At 44.5% G+C, this 20,694-nt stretch overlaps 2 protein-coding genes across 3 annotated transcripts in view; one reads left to right on the top strand and one right to left on the bottom strand.

Annotated features, from left to right (window-relative positions):
- B4GALT4 (beta-1,4-galactosyltransferase 4) overlaps nucleotides 1–7,710 on the top strand; it is a 30,224-nt gene extending 22,514 nt beyond the window's left edge. The window contains exons 5-7 of one of the 2 annotated variants that reach the window (XM_044251440.1): nucleotides 1,273–1,395; nucleotides 3,273–3,377; nucleotides 6,785–7,710. In XM_044251440.1, coding sequence (XP_044107375.1) covers nucleotides 1,273–1,395; nucleotides 3,273–3,377; nucleotides 6,785–6,917 — 361 coding nt within the window. In that variant the 3' untranslated portion in view covers nucleotides 6,918–7,710. Of the gene's footprint in view, nucleotides 1–1,272; nucleotides 1,396–3,272; nucleotides 3,378–6,784 lie in introns of those variants that run through there. The other variant, XM_044251441.1, reaches the window with a different exon arrangement.
- Nucleotides 7,711–15,053: 7,343 nt separating this feature from the next.
- The window catches only part of UPK1B (uroplakin 1B), a 29,761-nt gene continuing 24,120 nt past the window's right edge, over nucleotides 15,054–20,694 (bottom strand). The window contains exons 7-8 of the mRNA XM_044251439.1: nucleotides 20,309–20,392; nucleotides 15,054–16,059 (exon numbers count right to left, since the gene is read on the bottom strand). Coding sequence (XP_044107374.1) covers nucleotides 16,009–16,059; nucleotides 20,309–20,392 — 135 coding nt within the window. The 3' untranslated portion in view covers nucleotides 15,054–16,008. The remainder of the gene's footprint in view (nucleotides 16,060–20,308; nucleotides 20,393–20,694) is intronic.

Raw genomic sequence — 20,694 nt, 5'->3', positions numbered from 1 at the left:
GAACACAGACACCAACAGCCGAACGACAGATTAGACTTTGAGACTCACACCTGTTCCATAGCAAGTGTCTGTCTATGTGCTTATTGATCTTTCCTTTTGGTTTTTCTTATCTATCTGGGAAAACAAATATTTAATTGGTCCTGGCACACTTTGAACTGAGATATCCTCCATATGTTTGTGTCTTTTTATTTGGTAACAGCCACATTACTAATGTGCCTCATTTGCATTTCTGGATTGTTACAGTGTTATATTCACATGTTGCCTTTTTGCTCAGGTTTGCTCATTTGTCCACCCATCATCCTTCAGAAACCCATATGACTGGGAAGTGCTCTCTGCCCTGTTACTCCTGGTCTCTTCCCCATCCCCTTTTTCTTACTGGTCTCTGCACAACTCTACCCTTTGCCCTCTCCTCCTCTTACCTACTGTGTAGTCTTAGACAATTTCTCCTGCTCCTATAGCTTCACCCACCACCTCTGGACATCTTAGTTCCAAAGCCATATCTGTAGTCACTCTTCTCTTTTGGACTTGGATCCTATATCCTTTCGCCCACTAGCAAAAGCACCAGGGGTATCTCAAATTCAAATTCAGCTTACCCAAAACATAATCTACTGTCTTCCTCTTACTGTTCCATACACTCTATTTCTGTTGAAAAGCGGTATCCTCTGTCTTGTAGCCCAAGGCAGAAACCTCAAGATGGCTGAGCTGCGTTGGCTTCTCCAGGACTCGGAGATGGAACTTTGCATGCACAGAAGTGGAGTTTGCACACAAAGTGTGTGTGTAGGAGCTGTCTCCTCTTCACCCCACCCAGCCAAAAAAAGTAAAAGTGAAAAGCCAGTATATTCATTAGGGCATTCATTCATGCTGAACCTGGAGGCAGCCTCAGGATCCTTCCTGACCCAGTGCCCTTGGCCACCATCACTCCCTACTGGTTTGGCATATGAGGTGAAATCTGTCATTCAGCTCTGATGATGTTGTGCGTGTTTACAGGTACCTCTGTAGACCTCTGCACACAAACATTCACAGTCACAGGAGGGAAGCGCTTTGCTTAGTGAGCAGACGGGAGCATTTATTTAGGCAGAGCAAAGAAGGGCTGGCAGGAAGGCCAGGAACGCTGGGGGGTGGAGGTCAAGAAGGAGTGGATGGGTGAAAATGTGTGGTCTTTAGCATGTTCCTAGGATGCTAGCCCTGACACGAGAGATTTCTGAAGAGTGTGTGGAGAACAAAAAGGCCTTGTGCTAATGTTACCGTTATTTCTCCTCTCTTCTGCTCCAGGTTACGTTACAGCGGATATTTTGGGGGTGTCACTGCCCTCAGCAGAGAGCAATTTTTCAAGGTGAATGGATTCTCTAACAACTACTGGGGATGGGGAGGCGAAGACGATGACCTCAGACTCAGGTGAACAACAGGGGTAGGTCCCCTTCACGGGGCTCTGCTATCACTGGTGGCTCTAGAAACCTACATTTACAGAGAGTTCCTATAGATGCCAATCCGGGAGGCCCTGAGGCCGCAGAATCGGGTATAAAGTGGGGGTGAGGGGGGCAGCCTGGCCCAAATGGCTGTTTGCCACTGGCAGTTCAGAAATGATGGAGGGTCGTTTGTTTTTGGTTCCTGGGAGTGTTTAGGGGCCATAAATGTTGATGGAGGTTTCTGGACTTGCTGATGGGTAATTTGAGGAAAATGGCCAGAGAGCCTGTTGTAAGCCATGCTTTCCCCCAGACCCTAGGGAATCCTGGCACAGTTCTCCATTTCCAGAGCAGAGAGTGCCAACCGCTTATGAGGAGTGGCACCCCCAGGTACAGGCCAAGATGTCCTTTCGTGCTTAGCCCTTAGCCAGCCCCATGCACCTGGACAAGCTGCTGGCCTCACCTTCAGATTTTCTTGGACTACTTTCTGCCCTGGGGGGATCAAGAGAGCATGTCTGGCCTCTTCTCTTAGCTTACCCACCCCCTCATCGCGGGTGTAGTGATTAGATAGTTATGGGTATCCCTAGCTCCCAACTTAAGTATACAAGAGCCTGACGCTAGTATCTTCAGACTTCTAATGAAAGGCCTTTAGGGCTGTTAGGAGACCCCCCCTTCCTCCTACTGTTGCCTCATAGAAAGGAAATTTCTTAGCTGGGGTTCTGAATTAATAGATGTGTGACTGCCAGAAACTTTCCATAGCTTTAGTATAAAGAAACCATGGTTCCATGTTGGTCTTGTTTCCATGACTAGCCTGAGAGCCTCTGGAATGTTTCTGACAGGAGAGAATGGGTTTCCCTCACAAAGGCTCTGTAGGAATAGCCTTTGGGATGGGCAGCAGGACTTTATGGCCCAGCCCATCAGCAGCCTGTATGGCCTTGGCTTATGAAGTAGACAGAGGGCACCTGATGGGTTTCAGGGCAAGAGTAGCAAGGACTAGAGACAGGCAGTATCCACCATGTTCCCCAGATCCATTTCACTGTCCAGATGGGATGCGTAATAGACTTTTGCACATTTCATGTAATTTCACTATCTTCTTGATCCTCCTCAGCTGTGAGGTAGAGGGGAGACCCCAGTTTTATTTTCATTTGAGGAAAATATCCTGACCTCCAGAGTGGTTCTTGACTAATGTTATGAATAAACACCAATGATTTGAACTGAAAGTTGGCTAAGATTTATTTACTAAACATTAATTTACTTACCCAGACAACAGGCACCAGCCTTCTTTGCACTTCTGTATCACATTACTGTTTGCAAAGCATGTTCTGTGGAGACTGTTTGATTGTGGTCTGTCACAACACCCTTATAACACCATTGCCGTTTTACAGAGAAGCAGTTGAGACCTGGAATCATGAACTGACTTACCCAGATTGAAAAAACAAATTCTAGATTTATACCTGCGTTTGTTGGCTTATAAACCTGGGACCCTAAATGGTCATTACTTTCTTTGCTAAAAAAGGAAACACTAAGTAAATTAGGCATCCAGAGAGACTGGATTCTTCTATTTGTTATGATGTTTTAAAAAAATCTAGAATGAGTACTTTCTCAGGTGTTTTGGAAAATGACAAACTATAAATTGGCACATCTCCTTTGTATCCCAGTAGTAAATGTTAAATGTGATTCTTTATGGACTTTACTGCCTGAGGCCCAAAATCCTAAGAAGTCTTTTTTTTTTTTTTTTAATCAAAGTGATCAAACTCTGTGTGACTGTGTGTGTGTGCTTATGTGTAAATTTTATAAGTGATTTTTGTTAAGTGCCTGGTGATAGATAAGTAGGATAGACTTAAAAAAAAAATTCTGCTATTCTTCTAGGGTTGAGCTTCATAGAATGAAAATAATCCGGCCAATGCCTGAAGTGGGTAAATATACCATGATCTTCCACACTAGAGACAGAGGCAATGAGGTGAATATAGAACGGTAAGTCCTGCAATCACATGCCTGTCAGGCACCTGGTTAGTGTCTTTTGTCGATAAGGACTCGCTGAATTCGATCAGATGAGTCCATGTATTTTGTTCAAAGCTTTTTACTAAGGTTATTTCGAACAGACACAAAAGTGGTGGGAATGGTATATTGAACCTTCGCACACCACATACTTGTTCTCTTCCTTGTTCTCTCTTCCTTTTCTGACCACCTTCTCCCCCATTAGATTTTTAAAAGCAAATCAAATATCACAGTATTTTATGTGTAAATACTTTGGTGTACATCTTTCAGTGTAAGAAGTCTTAAAGAAAGAACGACTGTAGCATTATCATACCTAAAATAAGATTAACAATACTTCCTCAAGATCATCGAATATCCAGTTAGTGTTTGGATTTCCCTGATTATCTCATAAAATTTTTTCCCCCTTAATGGTTGATTCATTCAGATCAGGATCTAGACAAGGTCCACACAGTGCATTTGGATGATCTCTCTGAAATCTCTTAATCTGCAGATTACCTCTCCCCTACTTTTTTGCCCTTGCATTTTATTTGTTGAACAGACCAGGTCATTTGTCAGATGGAATTTGCTTCCTTGTGGATCTTGTGAATGGCATCCCAGCAGTCAAACGTCATATGTGCCTCTGACTTCCACATTCCCTTGTAAACTGCAAGTTAGATCCTGGAGACTTGAGTGGAATTCAGTACTATTTCGGGGCAAGAACACTTCACTAATGGTGCCATGTAGCTAGCTCCTCTTGTATCACCACAGGAAGACGGAATGTCCGGTTAGGTCTTTGTGATACTAGCATTGATCTCTGGGTTTAAGTGTTGTCAGCCCCATCCAGGTTCCACATTGGCACCCAATGATCTTAGCAGCCATTGGTGCTCATTGCATAAACTTATTATTTAATTAGGATTGCAAAATTCTGATATTCTGTCATGCCTTCTGCATTGATTAGATTGATTTTTCTGCAAAGAAGGACTTCCCTTCTTCATCTGTTTGACTGCACCAGGGTATGGTTTTCACAGAAAAGACAGAATGAAGGGAAAGAATCAGTACTGATTTTTCAGTTTTCAAAATGATGAGTTGCTCTTCCCAGCATCCTTCAGGATGTAGTTAATATGATTTTCAATGCCTGGTTTGTCTCATCTTTGGTGAGTGGCATCTTTTTTGAGCTGACTCCTCGATCCTTTGACATAAATACACTAGTTTTGAGAGCTCCCTTTCCTGTGCTCCTGTGTGATGAGCTGTTCTAGGCTTATCCTATACTTCTCATGCTTCAGGAATTGGCTCTTTCACAGAAGAATCCTGGCAGATAAGCCATTTCTTTTTGGGACAATAGTTGAAGAATCTAAAGTTCTTTGTTCTGATTTTTAATTCTTTTTTTTTTAATTTATTTTACTTATTTGAGAGAGAGAAAGAGATCACAAGTAGGCAGAGAGGCAGGCAGAGAGAGAGGGAGAAGCAGGCTCCCTGCCTGGCAGAGAGCCTGATGCAGGGCTCGATCCCAGGACCCAGAGACCATGACCTGGACCGAAGGCAGAGGCTTAATCCACTGAGCCACCCAGGCACCCCTGATTTTTAATTCCAAATTTTAAAACTGTAAAGTGCTTTTAGCCCTTTTGTTGGAATCTACATTTTAAAACTGAATTAAAATATCATAGCGCTTTGTTAGAGTTTATATTTTAAAACAACATTAAAAAGGTTCTTTGCCCTTTTTTTTAGAATCTGTGACTTTAACAAAACTTCCGTTTTCCATGTGTCTTTCTAGTATTTGTCCATAGGGGTGGACAAACCTTTTAAATTAATTTAATTAAATTAATTTTAAATTCTTTTAAATTAAAAAAGTAATAATTATTATGGAATAGATCTGAAAGAATACTTAAAATTGTTTGAAAAGTGTGAAGATTCTTGATGCAATGAGCAGTGTAGTGTCCTCCATCCAATTTAGTTATTTTTAAAAAATTTATTTATTTATTTATTTGACAGAGAGATAGAGAGTACAGGTAGACAGAGCATCAGGCAAAGGGAGAAAGAGAAGCAGGCTCTCTGCTGAGCAGGGATCCTGATGGAGGACTCGATCCCAGGACCCTGAGATCATGACCTGAACTGAAGGCAGGAGTTTAACCCACTGAGCCACCCAGGCCTGACCACCACCCCCAACCCAATACATGTTTGTTACCTGTGTAACCTCCCCAATCCCATTTCCTCCTCCTACCCCAAAAAGTCATATTTTCCTGAATTTTTGTGATAAATACTTGTGATAATGATAATTACTTCTGCTGTTTCTTTGTTGTTGTTGTTTTCCCATTGGTGTGTATCCCTCTACAAAAGATTGTTTAGTTTTTTATGTTTTCCAGTTTTATGTACGTGGAATCATACTGTATTAGTTTTCTCTGACCCTATTGAGTTCAACACTGTGTTTCTGATCTCCGACCACATTGATACTATAACCAGAATGTATTGCTTTTCATCCAGAATTCCCAGAGACCAGCCGAGGTCTTCTCCGATCCTTTTTTTTTTTTTTTTCCTTTCCCCAATTTATTTATTTTCAGAAAAACAGTATTCATTATTTTTTCACCACACCCAGTGCTCCATGCAAGCTGTGCCCTCTATAATACCCACCACCTGGTACCCCAACCTCCCACCCCCCCGCCACTTCAAACCCCTCAGATTGTTTTTCAGAGTCCATAGTCTCTCATGGTTCACCTCCCCTTCCAATTTACCCAAATTCCCTACTACTCTCTAACGCCAGAGACCAATTCAGTTCACCTCCTGCTCCACTCCCGGCGTCCGGGGGCTTCAGCCATGCAATTGCTGCTGCTCCGTGAAATGCAGCCTGCTACTTTGCATGTCTCTGCGTCTTGCACAGGGTGGTGTTCCTGCCTGCATGTCCTTTCCCTCATCTTTCTCCTCTTTTAAGCCTCGGTCATACGTCCTTTCTGTGCACCCGTCCCTAGACTCCCTCATGAAGTTAGGTGCCGCTTCATTCATCGTCCTCTGCATATATTCTAACTTTGTTAGAGACTCTTAGGAAAGCTGTATACCCTCCTGCCTATAGACAACAACATGGGAGGATTCCTAGATACGCTGAAGCTTAGCAGAGGGCCTCTTAGCAGTGGCTGGCACGTATCGCGTTCATCAGTGTTACCTGTGTGTCCTCTGTCCTGTAGACTGGGTGCAGTGGTCCCTAGGGTCTTCACATGGGATCTGACACATGACCACACGGTTATCATTGGGGTCCGTTACTTTAGATGGGGAAAATGAACTTTTTGCAGTAGGAAACGCAGTAGGTGCAATAATTTACAATGATGATTTTGTCAAATTTGGGGGACAAGGCAAAAAGCAATGGAATACATGTTAAATTCTTGCATTACCATTTACATTGTTCTTTTTATCTTCAGGATGAAGCTCTTACATCAGGTATCACGAGTCTGGAGAACAGATGGGTTGACTAGTTGTATTTACAAATTACTCTCTGTGGATTATAATCCTTTGTATACCAACATCACAGTGGATTTCTGGTCTGGTGCATGACCCTGGATCTTCTGGTGACGTTTGGAAGAACTGGATATTTTAATGCAATAGTTTTGGACTAGAGACTTTCCCTAGTAGCACACATTAAGAACTGGTCACAGCTAATGACTGAGCTGTATTTTTCCTTATTGTATTTTCTTAGCAGAGTTCCAAGTAACAGGGACTATAGAACAGTTGTAAGAAGACAGCCTTCTTGGTTGGTTTGCTCCTGGGGGTTATTAAAGACTGTAATACACATACGTGAAGGGCTGAGTCTGCAAAGATTGCTCAAGGGATACCATGAAGTCTACTTGAAAACTTGGACTGAAAGAAATTTAAGTTTGAAGTGATCCGTGACGGGATCAGAAAAGCCCACAGGAAATAGGATTGCTGAGTGGTCCAGAGAACTGGAATTGTTCTCATCTGAGGTAGAAAGGTACGACGTCTGTCTGTTTACTCATTTATCCTGCATGGTCCTCTGAGAAGAGTTGGGTCCCAGGTGAGAAGAAGGCCCCAGAAGAGAGGAGAAAGGCGAAGAATCAAGATGCTGTGAACTTGGGCACAAATGGCGCGGGAGGCCAGTGTCAGAGGAGTGGCCGCCGCCGCTGCTGGTCTGTGGCGAGCGTCCCCTGCCCACATATGCCTCCCAGGAATCGCCCAGCAGGACATACGTTATTTACTACTTTCTAAAGTATTTTTGTAAAATGATTTTGTACATGCAGGATATGAATTAGCAGTTTACAAATCACCTATTAACTAGTCATAGATCGAAAATACCTCTGTAGTAAAATATGAAAAAAAGCTGTGGATGCTCCATCTTGGTTTTCTTGTTTTTTTAAAGATTTTATTTATTTATTTGACAGAGAGAGATCACAAGTAGGCAGAGAGGCAGGCAGAGAGAGAGAGGGGAGGAAGCAGGCTTCCTGCTGAGCAGAGAGCCCGATGCGGGACTCGATCCCAGGACCCTGGGATCATGACCTGAGCTGAAGGCAGCGGCTTAACCCACTGAGCCACCCAGGCGCCCCTCCATCTTGGTTTTTTACTGTCGTTTGAGGCCCATAGACATGTTCGTTTCAGTATCCTTAATCCTCAGCGGTTTAGAAACACACAAATTGGACTGACAGCCTCCCCCCATCCCACTCACTCTCTTCTTTATCTTTCTGTCCCTTTCTCCTGCTCTTCCTGTGTGCAGTCTCTTTGTATAACCAGGTCCAGGCCTGTGGCTGGTGCGTCTGCATCTCATTTCCTGGGCCACATCATACTTTTATCCTCCTCATCCTCTTCTGCCTGCTCCTTTCCTGGTAATCGATGCCAACTGCAGCAGGGCTGGCCTCCAGAGGCCACACCTGGTTGGGTATAGGATAGGAAGGGGCGGAGGCCGGGTCTCGGAAGCCTTTGATTTGGGGAGAAGATGGGGTTGTGGCGCTGACTGGGGCTATGGCAGTGATTAGGGAGAGAAGCAGCCAGTACTGCTGAGCTTCCTGGGGTGAAGGGCAGGGGCATGGGAGGATCATCTCAGGAAAGTAATAGGAGGTGGGTACTGGAATACAGAAATATTCAGAGGTGGATACTCGGGTACAGAACTAATATTATGTTTGCATGGGTGAACGGACACATAAATAACGTAGATGTGGACGTTCTAAAGCAAGCACTGTGGCTCTGTGCCCCAGGCTCTCCCAATTCATCATTACAATATGACACTTTAATTGTTCAACTTGAACATGAATGAGTGCCAGCCGATGAGTGTAAATAATGTCCTTCCCGAACAAGGCGAGGGAGGGGAAGAAGGGCATGGGGCTCCCAGGAAAGACAGCGGTCGCCTCCCAAGTGGGGAAGGAGAATTTGAAAGGAAAATACATTTTATAGACCAGACAGGTTTACCTAGGGCTGGCCTGGTTTACCTTGAACTCAGAAAGGACAAGTAAAAGCTGTTTTTGTTTTTGTTTTTTTTTTTCAATTAGCAAAGAAGTAATGTTGGTTTTCCATCATTTCCCCCCATGCTGTTTTCTCTCTTTTCTGCCGAATCTTGAGCATTCTGCCCCAAATTTTCTTAATTACAATCATATACCAACTGAACTGTTGTGATTGCCAACAGCCCATGCCAGGGATCCCCAGTTTGGAGCTGTGGGTCCCTGGTCATGGTTGGCAGGGTAAAGGAAGAGAATATACTGTGAGAAAGGAATTTGAGGATCCATATTTGAGAATTCAGTTTCTTAGTAAATGGAAACAAAATACAGCTCCTATCATGTGGAAATTCTCTGCATGTTTTCAGCTACTAACAGGCATCTGTGTATTTTGGGAAATGTTTTAGAAACCACTGCTGTATGCCAATTACTGTTTTTCAGGTTATTCTTTTTTAAAGAGTTCATTTTTTTTTTATTAGAGAACATGAGGGAGAGTGAGAGAAAGTGTATTAGTGGGAGGAGGGACAGAGGGAGAGGGAGAAGCAGACTCCACGTTGAGCAGGGAGCCTGATGCAGGACTTAATCCCAGGACCCTGAGACCATGACCTGAGCTGAAGGCAGATGTTTAACTGACTGAGCCACCCAGGCACCCCCAAGTTATTCTTTCAATCAAGATGCCTCATCATGGGGACACCTGGGTGGCTCAGTGGTTAAGCTTGTCTGCCTTCCGCTCAGGTCATGATCCCAGGGTCCTGGGATCAAGCCCCCGCATTGGGCTCCCTGCTTGGTGGGAAGCCTGCTTCTCCCTCTCCCACTCGCCCTGCTTGTGTTCCCTCTCTCACTGAGTGAGTCTCTTTCCATCAAATAAATAAAATATTAAAAAAAAAATTATTCCTCATCATGCAACTTTCCAGGGTGGAAGAGAATTTTTTTTTTTTTTTAAGATTTTATTTATTTATTTGAGAGAGAGACAGTGAGAGAGAGCATGAGCGAGGAGAAGGTCAGAGAGCGAAGCAGACTCCCCATGGAGCTGGGAGCCTGATGTGGGACTCGATCCCGGGACTCCAGGATCACGCCCTGAGCCGAAGGCAGTCGTCCAACCAACTGAGCCACCCAGGCGTTTTTTAAGACCTTTGCTTATTGCTGTGTCCTCCTGCTTCCCTTCACAGCCAGGCAGAGGAGTTTGGCCTCAAAGGAAGGAAGTTTCCCCAGTTTGTGTTTTCACTGTCAACTGCTATAAAGAGGCCAGACTTTTTGAACTTTGTAGACAGGCCTCCAGTAATTGCTAATGATTGTATGAGCCTGGTCTATTTGGCCATCACAAATACATGAACAGCATGCTACTTTACATGTTTTCATTTTTTCTCACTCTGCCACTTAGTTGTTTATTTTATTTTATTTTATTTATTTGACAGAGATCACAAGTAGGCAGAGAGAGAGAGAGAGAGAGGAGGAAGCAGGCCCCCTGCTGAGCAGAAAGCCGGATGCAGGGCTCAAGCCCAGGACCCTGGGATCATGACCTGACCTGAAGGCAGAGGCTTTAACCCACTAAGCCACCCAGGCACCCCTGTTGATGGCTCTTGAAGCTGAAAACTCAAAACTGAACCTTGAGTATGTGCGTGTGCATGTATGTGTATGTGTGTGTAATTTCGGGCCTTGGAAGAGAGGTTGGTGAAGGGTGTGTCATAATAATAACTGAGTGCTTGCTCTGCATTAGCCAAGTTACCTATGTGTGTGTGTGTGTGTGTGTGTGTGTCTTTTAACTTTCCAGTAGCCCTGTAGGCACGTATGTACTCCCAAGACAAAAACAGATTGAAGTTAAGTAACTTCTGAAGTTGGTAAGAGGAAGAGCGAAGTCTTAAACTCAAGTCTCTCTCCAGTACCTCGTGCCCTCCCACCTTGAATAATACCACATTGTCAGGAGATGATGAGATTTCTCTGTGAGACCAGCAAGGCAGAGATCTCATTTGTAGTAAGGACTGTAGAAATAATACACAGAACATGAGATGCATCTGTTAAAATGTCTTATCTTGACAACCCTAGTACATTCTTCTGTGGAGTAGTTTTGCTGAAAAGCTCTTACTCCACTATTGTTGGAGGATCAGCCCATCTAGACCAGTGGATCTGGTCATCAAGCCTACTATAATAAATTGAAGTAACGTGACATTAGTTGGCATGTTTCCAAAGATTATGGGCCACGCACAGGCCTTCAGTCCAGACTTACATTATAACTTCTTTTTTTTTTTTTTTTAAAGATTTTTTTTTTATTTTTATTTATTTGACAGAGAGAGATTACAAGTAGGCAGAGAGGCAGGCAGAGAGAGAGAGGAGGAAGCAGGCTCCCTGCTGAGCAGAGAGCCCAATGCGGGACTCGATCCCAGGACCCTGGGATCATGACCTGAGCCGAAGGCAGCGGCTTAACCCACTGAGCCACCCAGGCGCCCACATTATAACTTCTTATTGGGGTCTCATAGCCTGTTGCCATTCTGATGCACTTGACATAACTTACAGAACCCTTCCAGTCGCCTCTGAGGTTAGACCTGTTTTCCTGAAGCAGGTTCCAAGAGGCTAAGTAAATTGCCCAAGTCCTGGGGCGCCTGGGTGGCTCAGTGGTTAAAGCTTCTGCCTTCGGCTCGGGTCATGATCCCAGTGTCCTGGGATCGAGCCTCACATCGGGCTCTCTGCTTGGCAGAGAGCCTGCCTCCCCCTCCTCTCTCTCTCTCTCTCTGCCTGCCTCTCTGCCTACTTGTGATCTGTCAAATAAATAAAAATCTTTAAAAAAAAAAATTGCCCAAGTCCTGCAGAGCTGGGATTTGGAGGCAGATACCGGACTCCAGAGCTCATTTTCTTAAGCAACGAACAAATACACCAAGAGAGGAAATAGGGATGGGCAGTTATCTGGAGAGGGGCTGTGCCCTTCAAAGACCACCACAGAACACGTCTGCAGTTAAATAAGTTGGGGTTGTGACTCCCAGTGAGGGAGAACACACCATGGAGAACCATAAGCTGTCTTAGGAAAAGGGAGTTAAACCTATTCTAGCATTTGGGTTTCAGTTGGGTCATTTGGGGAGGGCCTAAGCAAATAGGATGTTCTCTGCATTGGACATTGTCAGAAAGCAGGGACAATTCTGAGTGTGAATAAATTTTATTCATCGGGACTAGCAGGAAAATAGAACTGTAATTGGTAAACTCATAGCAGTCACTTATTTTAGCCAAAGGAGGGTAGGTTTGGTATTTTGCAGGTGGCACGGTGACCTTGTACTTGTGCTTGGACAGAATTAAGAGGTGGGCTCATTTTCCCTCATTTTGTGTGACCTTATCTGAGGTCGGTATTCTGTGAGATTGTTTGCATCCCGTAGGATTGTTTACATCTATGGCCTAGGTGTGAGGGCAGCCTAATTTCTGAATGTCAGGAGCTGCTCTCATTTTCTTTTTTAGCAGGAACTCCAGGTACAGGCCACAAGAAAAAGAAAAGGTATGATGGCACCCTTTCTCTTTAACCCCAGGATTTGGCTGTTTGTCTCTGAAGTTAAGTCTCTGTGTTGTGTGTGTGTGTGTGTGTGTGTGTGTGTGTGTGTGTTGGGAGTTGGCTGGGCACTGTGGGAAGGGTTGCTTGGAGGAGGGTCTGGGAACTCTGCATTTCTCAGCAATGCTGCCTGTTCCCAAGATGTTTGTACATCTCATTAGATGGGGCCACTCAAGCCTTCTAAAAATGTCACACATGAAAGCAAATTCCCTAGCTTGCAACTAGTCTTGTAGCTTGCAACTAGCCTTTGGCTGGGTTTCTTTTTTCTTTCAGCCTCAGTCTTAGGAGGTGATAAGGATCTGGGTGTGGTAAAGCAGAAAAGACAAAGGAAAGGAAATATTAGATACTGAAGGAGAAACACTTGTTCAATCAATAGAGATAAGAAAGCAGCTGAGTTTCCAGTTCCTCGGCCCTACTGGGCTTGTCAGGGATGGGTGGGGGTGGGGCGGGGTGAAGGTTTGAGAGGTGATTGGATTTTCAAACTCACATGACCATTATCTGTTCTTGTTCTTCTTCATCAGTAGCCAGGAAGTACCGATCTATTCTTCAGAATCCGAGCCTCTCTGTGTATCCAGCTCAGGTACAAAATAAGTTGTAGGGCTTACAAACCTGAACAGTAGGCTCACTCTTTCTTTCTCTCTCTCTTTCCCTCCTTCCTTCCTTCCCTCCCCCTCGTTCCCTTTCTTCCTTCTTCCTTTTCTTTCATTCTCGGTTTATGTATTTATTTTTAAGGGTGGGAGGGAGAGAAAGAGAGAGAATCCTGAACAGACCCCCCTCCCCTCCCCCACTAAGCCCAGAGGGGGCTCAATCCCAAAACCCCGAGATCACCGGGGAGCAAAACCAAGAGCCAGCCACCTAACTGAGCCAGCCAGGTGCCCCTGAGCAGTAGGCTTTCTGACACAGCCCACCAGGAGCCTGAGTGGCAACCTGGAAGGAATGAGCCAACCAAGAGACCATGATGACCCCTCTGGCATTGCAACCCAGTAACACCTACCCCACAATAAGCCTGACTCATTTTGGGTGTTAGGCAGTAATCGTTCTTTGTGCACCTGATAAGCAGGCCCATGGTCTGTTGGAGAAGTGGCATTTTCTCAAGATGGTTTTGTCTTCGTGGGTCTTGAACCCAACAACCTGCCGGCTCCCTGCTCGCCTTCCACTCCTTGGTCTAGCGGGGCTGGAGGTGGCATTGTTGAGGCTGGACCTGGGCCTCGCCCTGAATGGTGGTTCGAGTCTCACTGTGAGTCCCACTTCCAGAAGGGGAAAGCTGGGCTGCCATGGCAGGTGGAAAGGGGTGGAAGCAGAAACTAGGCAGAGCGGAAATTGCTCTGCAGTTAAACTGGAGACCCTGGAGCAGAAAGCGCAGGGGCCTGAACGGCCGATTCTCTGCAGAGGGGTCCTCGGGCCTGGGTTTGTCTCAGCTGGAAGATACATCCTCCCACGTGTTGGGGGCCTGCACATAGTGGGTACCTGCATGCAGAGACTTACTTGATTTTTGGGGTGGGTCAAAAACCTGTCCACATTTACAGTGGAATTTGCATCTTCTCTGAAGATAAGGCTGAGGCTCCACTAGGAATCTAGCTAGAGAGGGGACAAGGGTCACTGATTAAAGGCCTGTGTTCTTTCTAGGTACTTCTTGGTAGAGAAGGCAGGAGGTAAGATTTAGAGAGCAGCAGGAGGGCCAACTTGCCCCATGAGAGCTCTTCCTGCTCCTACCGCTGCCTTGGATTCCAGCAACCAGAGATCAATTTTCAGTTATCAATGAAAAATCCACAGAGAAGATGAAGAGAGATGGGAACTAGTTGTCACTCACTAGTTGTACAAAGCCTTTCCCTTAACCTAGCCGAGATCAAATCAACAGGAGAATGGAATTTTGTGGGTAGATAGAGTTTTGGGAGCATGCACGAAGCCCTAGAGGGGAAGTCAGAAGTGGGTTTGGGGCAGACTTTGCTCAGGCTGCAGACAGCAGGAGGCACTGGAAAATCTGGTTATCAGCAAAAGAAAAAGACATCAGAATGCATGGGAGGCATTTAAAAGCCTGGCCCAGTGTAAGCTCTCTCCCTCTCCTTCTCTCCTAAAAGACCATGGAGAAAACCTTCTCAGCTAAGTGCAGATGTCATTTATTTACCCTGACAGCAGAAGCACTCCCTGGAGAGACGCCGTGAGGGGCAAGGTTGGATGAGTGTCAGGACAGGAACCTTTGGCCCCCTGTCCTGGGAATTAAGATCAGGCTGCTGTCCCAGCTTTTCCCCAGGTGCGTGGCAGAGGTGTGTCTGCACCCCACTCCTCCCTTTTCCCTCCCTACCCCGGGGGCTCAGCCTCACTCACCAGGATGTGGGATAGGGGCACTCCTTGTGACAGAGTTGGCTGTGAGTAGGACCCTGAAGAAAACCTATACTTCCTTCATAGGATACATCATTCACAGCTGTAAGTTCGAGTTGCTTCCCTTGCAGGAGGAAAAGGATTGAGGAGCTGAAGCTCCATTACCACTACTGGGCTAAGTGAAGCAGGAGTGAAAAGTAAAAGTCAATTTAGAATTTCCAACCATCAAAACCGTACAGCAAAGTTACAGGGCATCCAGCAGGAAACCTCACCCAATCGCATTTTCTATCGCCTAAACATTAATTCCCATGAACCTAAAAGACTCTTCCATTGGAACACTCATTTTGCTATGCGACCAATTATGCCAACTGGTAAAAACAGAAGAAAATGAACATATATTTTTTTTTAAATTTTTTTAAAAGATTTTATTTATTTATTTGACAGAGAGAGATCACAAGTAGGTAGAGAGGCAGGCAGAGAGAGAGGAAGGGAAGCAGGCTCCCTGCTGAACAGAGAGCCCGATGCGGGACTCGATCCCAGGACCCTGAGATCATGACCTGAGCCGAAGGCAGTGGCTTAACCCACTGAGCCACCCAGGCGCCCCGAGAAAATGAACATATTTAAAAGCCATCTTTATTTATAAGACTAGACAAATATTGAGTTGTAAGAATTTCTTTCAGGACCACAAATGGAAACATAGTTCAGAGAGAAATATTTGACAGTAAAAGGAATTAATGGGAGAAGGGAGCTTAAAACACGCGGGTCACCCTGCCATGTCTGAGAGGAAGTTTCAACCACTATTAACTCAAGGTTGGACGTTGTTCTGAAGAACAAAATGGTTCTAAGATGGCAGTAAGGGAATCACTTGAATCTGTGTAGATGGAAGCCACCATAGAACAAAGGCCAAAGATCTCTCTCAGCAATTTTTTCCTTAATTCTCTCACCTGGGCAAGATTGAGAAGAATGAAAGCCTTTGCAAGTCTCTTTCAGAAAGCAGGGAGAAATGCACGCAACCTTGCTGTGCAAATACAGACTTGGCTTGCTGAGATAACACAGGTTCTTGTGGAAGTCTTTTTGCCCTCAAATTAAAAATAGGCAGGGATAGAAGAAGTAATTATTGACTTTCCAAAGTCTCCCTTTCCTACTGGCTATAAAAATGTTGCAGTACCCGAGACCAGACTGAAAACCCTAGTGAGAATTTTGAGATGCTACGAGCCCAGGGGTACACCTCTACCTCGGCAGTTGGAGTAAGAGGCACAGGGCCCCCGCGGGGCGCAGTCGTTGGCTCTACCAGGAGAGCTGGCTTGCAGCACCGGGCCCAGAGTCAACTGGAGGAAGATGGTGTGGTGGTGACACTTTGTTCTTAATATTCAATTCTGCTCCAGTAGAACATGGTACCCAGGAGAACCCAAAACTAGAATACAAAGGATAAAAAAATAAGGAATTGTTTTAGAAAGGACTCCTACTTGGTGGGGGGAAAGGATGTTAGGTTCATTCAGGCCTAGATGATCCTGGATTTTTAAGAGTAATCTTGCCTTAAGAAACCTCAAGGGGCAGAGGTAACTATCCTGCTGCTCAGAGATAGTTTCACTGTTCCCCACTTCCCTGCACCAAGGTGCCCTAGACTTCCTGTCTGCTGGGGCTGCGCCCCTCATGTCTGTGCTGAACTAGCCCCCCGGGCAAATTCTTTCTTCTTCCCAGCAGGGCCAATGAACTTCCAGTGGATTCCTATTTCTGTATGTACTATTTGAAGGTAGAATTTGCTTGCTTTCTAGTACTGAACCTCTTCTCCCAAGAACCCCCTATTTTCCCAAAAATGCTTGTGACCTGGAATGACTGTCCCTGAAGAATGCCACAGAACTGAAGGTTTCTGCCTCAGGTGAGGAAGGTTAGAATATCTGGGTTCTGTTGCAGCTCTGACACTACCCCCCTGCATCTGAAAAGTAATGATAATATTCTTCACCTGCCCCAGAGTTAGATGACGGAATGAGGAAGAAATACTATTACCACGAATGCTTGATGTTTATTGACAACTTATTGTACATCAGGCACTGTTCTGAAGGCTATACATACAACTCCCCTGAATGCTTCCAGAATCCTACAAAGAGACCAAGGCACAGAGAGGGTAAGGAGACTGGCTCCCTACCTAGCTACTGTTGGGGGGATTTAGTTCTGAAAGTATCGGACATGATGCCTTGTCCATAGAGGTCTTCAATACATTTAGTTCCTTTTGCTTCCCTCTTTTGAATTTCAGGGGGACTTACTAGATTCAGAGTGCACTTGATGCTTGTGGAAATGTCAAGAGTTTCAGCTGGTCTGGAGTGCTAAGATCCTTTAGAACTTTTAAACAGTATCCCACAGTTCCTGCTAGCATGGCAGGAAAAGAAACTTCATAGAAGTTGTTACCATTCGAGTCATAGAAACATGTTACCATTTTCTATTCACTCAACAAACTATCAAGCACCTGCTTGTGCTCAGCTAGGCCCTGGGGATACAGAGAGCAGCTGGATCCCGGGTTTTTAGCAGACAAATACGTCAAATCGGAGTGATGGAGACATGGCCGCGTGTGTGCGAGGTGGGGCGCCATGGGACTTCCTGAGGGTGGGTGAGGGACACAGAAGGCCTCTCAAAGGAGCTCACTTTTCCTTCCTGCCTCACTCAGCTTCTCACACCGAACCCAGCATTTCCTAAACTGTGGTGCACAAACATCCAAGGGACCCTCGTGGGTGCGCCTGTCGTCAAGGCCATTTGCATAATAATGTTAAGACTTTATTTACCCTTTTCACTGTTTTCCACATTTGTACTGACAGTGCAAAAGCAGGGGCAGGTAAAACTGCTGGCGTCTTAGGATTCGAAGTAGAGGCACTAAACTGTGTCAGTGGTCAGTGTATTCTTTTTTTTTTTTTTTTTTTTTTTTTTAAAGATTTTATTTATTAATTTGACAGACAGGGATCACAAGTAGGCAGAGACACAGGCAGAGAGGAGGAAGCAGGCCCTCTGCCGAGCAGAGAGCCCAATGTGGGGCTGGATCCCAGGACTCTGAGATCATGACCTGAGCCAAAGGGAGAGGATTAACCCACTGAGCCACCCAGGCGCCCTGTAGTCAGTGTATTCTTCACAGCTCCGTACTTGCAGTAAAAAAAAAAAAAAGGCAGTTTAAGTGATTTAGAAATTTAGAATTTTGAGATTGTTTTTGATGAAGCAGTAAGAAATACTAATTTTATTATTAGTTTACCTTTACCTTTATTATTAGTTTACCTTACATATTATTATGTTTACCTTCGAATATTCATCTTTTTTTTTTTGAAAGATTTATTTATTGGGGTGCCTGGGTGGCTCAGTCAGTAAAGCGTCTACCTTTGGCTCAGGTCTTGATCCTGGAGTCCTGGAATTGAGCCCCATGTCAGGCTCCCTGTTCAGAAGGGAGTCCGCTTCTCCCTCTGCACCTCTCCCACCTTGTTCTCTTTTGTTCTTCTCTCAAATAAATAAATAAAATCTCCTTTTAATGTATTTGAGAGATGGTGCATGTGTGCTCCTACACTGCAGTAGAACGGCGGGGAGGGGAGAGTGGAAAAAGACAGGGGGAGCCCACCATGGGGGGCTCGATCTCAAGACTCTGAGATCACATGACCGGAGTGGAAATTCAGAGTTGGGCACTTAATGAACTAAGCCACCCAGGCGCCCCTGAATATATATCTTTTTAATATTCTTGCAATGGAAAGTATGCATAAAGCAGTTTTGTTGCATACTGAAATCTAATGGTTGTCTTAAGGAAAAGCACTTGTGTGATTGCTTGACTGTATACTGAACTAGCCTTTTTTTAAAAAAAATATTTTATTTATTTATTAGAGAGAGAACACCAAGCTGGGAAGAGGGGAGAGGAGGGGCAGAAGGAGAGGGAGAAGCAGACACCCTGCTGAGTAGGGAGTCCATTGACATGGGGGTCCATACCAGGATCTTGGGATCATGACCTGGGCTGAAGGCAGATGCTTAATGAGTGAGCCACCCAGAGGCCCCTGAACTAGCCATTTTTTCATGAAATGTGATTTTTACTTGAAAAAATGACTAATAGACAAGGTACAGTTATTCAGATTGAATGTTTGGCAGACATTTTCTCAAAAATTTACACAGTGAGTCTGTCTCTTCGAGGAAAACAACTGACAGTATTTCTTGCCAGTGATAAATTTGGGTGCTCAAGCAAAAATCAGGCAACTTGTTTCTGTCATGATGGGTTGATAGTATCCTCGTGATAAAGGTCCTTTCCAATGTGGCAACAGATTTCCTGGTATCTCATAAAGAATTCATCCAATATTTGGAAGATCAGCATAACGCAGTGAACCAGTATTTTCCCAAATGACCAATGCATGATGTTATGGAATCATGAATGGGTGAATGATTTATGTAAATTGTAAGACAAACTGATGTAAATGTATTTTAATAAAATAGAGTCTGAAAAGTTTGTTGACATAGTTTTAGATTCCACATCACAACTAACACTTAAGAATCTGCTGGTTGTTGGGACGCCTAGGTGGCTCAGTTGGTTAAGCAGCTGCCTTCATTAGCTCAAGTCATGATCCCAGGATGCTGGGATCAAGTCCCACATTGGGCTCCTTGCTTGTCAGGGAGCCTGCTTCTCCCTCTGCCTCTGCCTGCCACTCTCTGCCTGTGCTCATTCTTGCTCCTCTCTCTCTGACAAATAAATAAAATCTTAAAAAAAAAATAATAACCTGCTAGTTGTCAAGTTTTGTGCAGTATCAAAGAAGATTATTCACAATTACTTTTAGATAAGGTTATCAAAGCATTCCTCTTTTTTTTTTTCAGCTACCTATCAGCATGAGGGTGGATTTTCTTCAAATCCTTCAGCCTAAGCAACTTAGTATAACAGATTAAGTGAAGAAGCAAATAAAAGGACCCAGCTGTCTTCTGTTAAAACCAGACACTGAAGGTACTTTTTAGAAATGTAAAACAGTGCTACTTTTCTGTTTTTTGTTTTGGAAAATAGTCACTTTTCCCATAAAAATACATTGTTAATGTTAACATGTAATTATTTTATTATTATTTTATTATTATTATTTTAAATGAATTAATACGTTTTTAAAAAAATTCTGGGTTAATTTCCATTAGGATAAATATAAATAGATATAGCCCCCATAAATAAAAGGTTATTAGAGTCCTCAGTAATTTTTGAGAGTATAAAGGGGTTCTGAAATCAAAAGTTTAGACCTGCTTCCCAAATGTAACAGCTCTTAATCCTGACAGCAAATTAGAATTATATGGAAAGAAAAGGTTTTTTAAATGCTTGGGTCCTGCCCCTGGATCCAATGAATCAGAATCTCAGAGATTGGGGCCCAGGTATATTTTCTTTTCTAGAAGCTTCCCCAGGAAGTGGTATTTCGGTATAATGAATTAATGAGATCCAGAGAGCTGGAGGCAATCAAGTGCTCCCCCATTAGCTAGTAGATCTGGCTAGTAGGGCATATCCCTTCCCCTGGAGGGGATATAAACGCCCCACCTGCCCACGGAATCCACAGTCCTTGGCCTGATGCCAGCAGCCTCCTGTCTCGCCCTCAGGTCTGAGGTTTTGTTCCCAGACTGTCTAGCATGGTTGGGTTAACCAGGGCCTTCTCAAGTTCTCTCCTTATCAAGTGCAGGGAAATACTCACTGTCCAGCAGAGAATGGCAAATCCAAACCAGGCAACCCCCCAGGCGTGTCGGTTCATGGGTCCAGAGATGAGTTCATAGCACCCCTGGAGGAGCACGTGGTTCCACATGGGTGAGAGAAGAACCAGAGAAGAAGATGTAAGGGATGGGTGGGAAGGAAGATTTCTACTTGGATCAAGACTATCCCAAAGTCTAGTTTAACATACCCAGGCTATTTCCACATCCCCATGGACAGCGGGTATCATCAGGGCTTTGCTGAGGGAACAGAAATAGTCCTGTTCAACAACCACTCTAGATCACATTATTTTGTGTCTTTATCACTCAGTCTAACATAGGTGCTGCTATTTTAGGCTAATGTTTTTTCATATTGAATACATGGGCAATGTGT

This window comes from Neovison vison, chromosome 6 (genome assembly GCF_020171115.1).
Source record: "Neovison vison isolate M4711 chromosome 6, ASM_NN_V1, whole genome shotgun sequence".
Lineage (NCBI taxonomy): Eukaryota > Metazoa > Chordata > Mammalia > Carnivora > Mustelidae > Neogale > Neogale vison.
The sequence above is the reverse complement of the archived record's forward strand: the minus strand, read 5'-3'. Positions and strand labels throughout refer to the sequence as shown.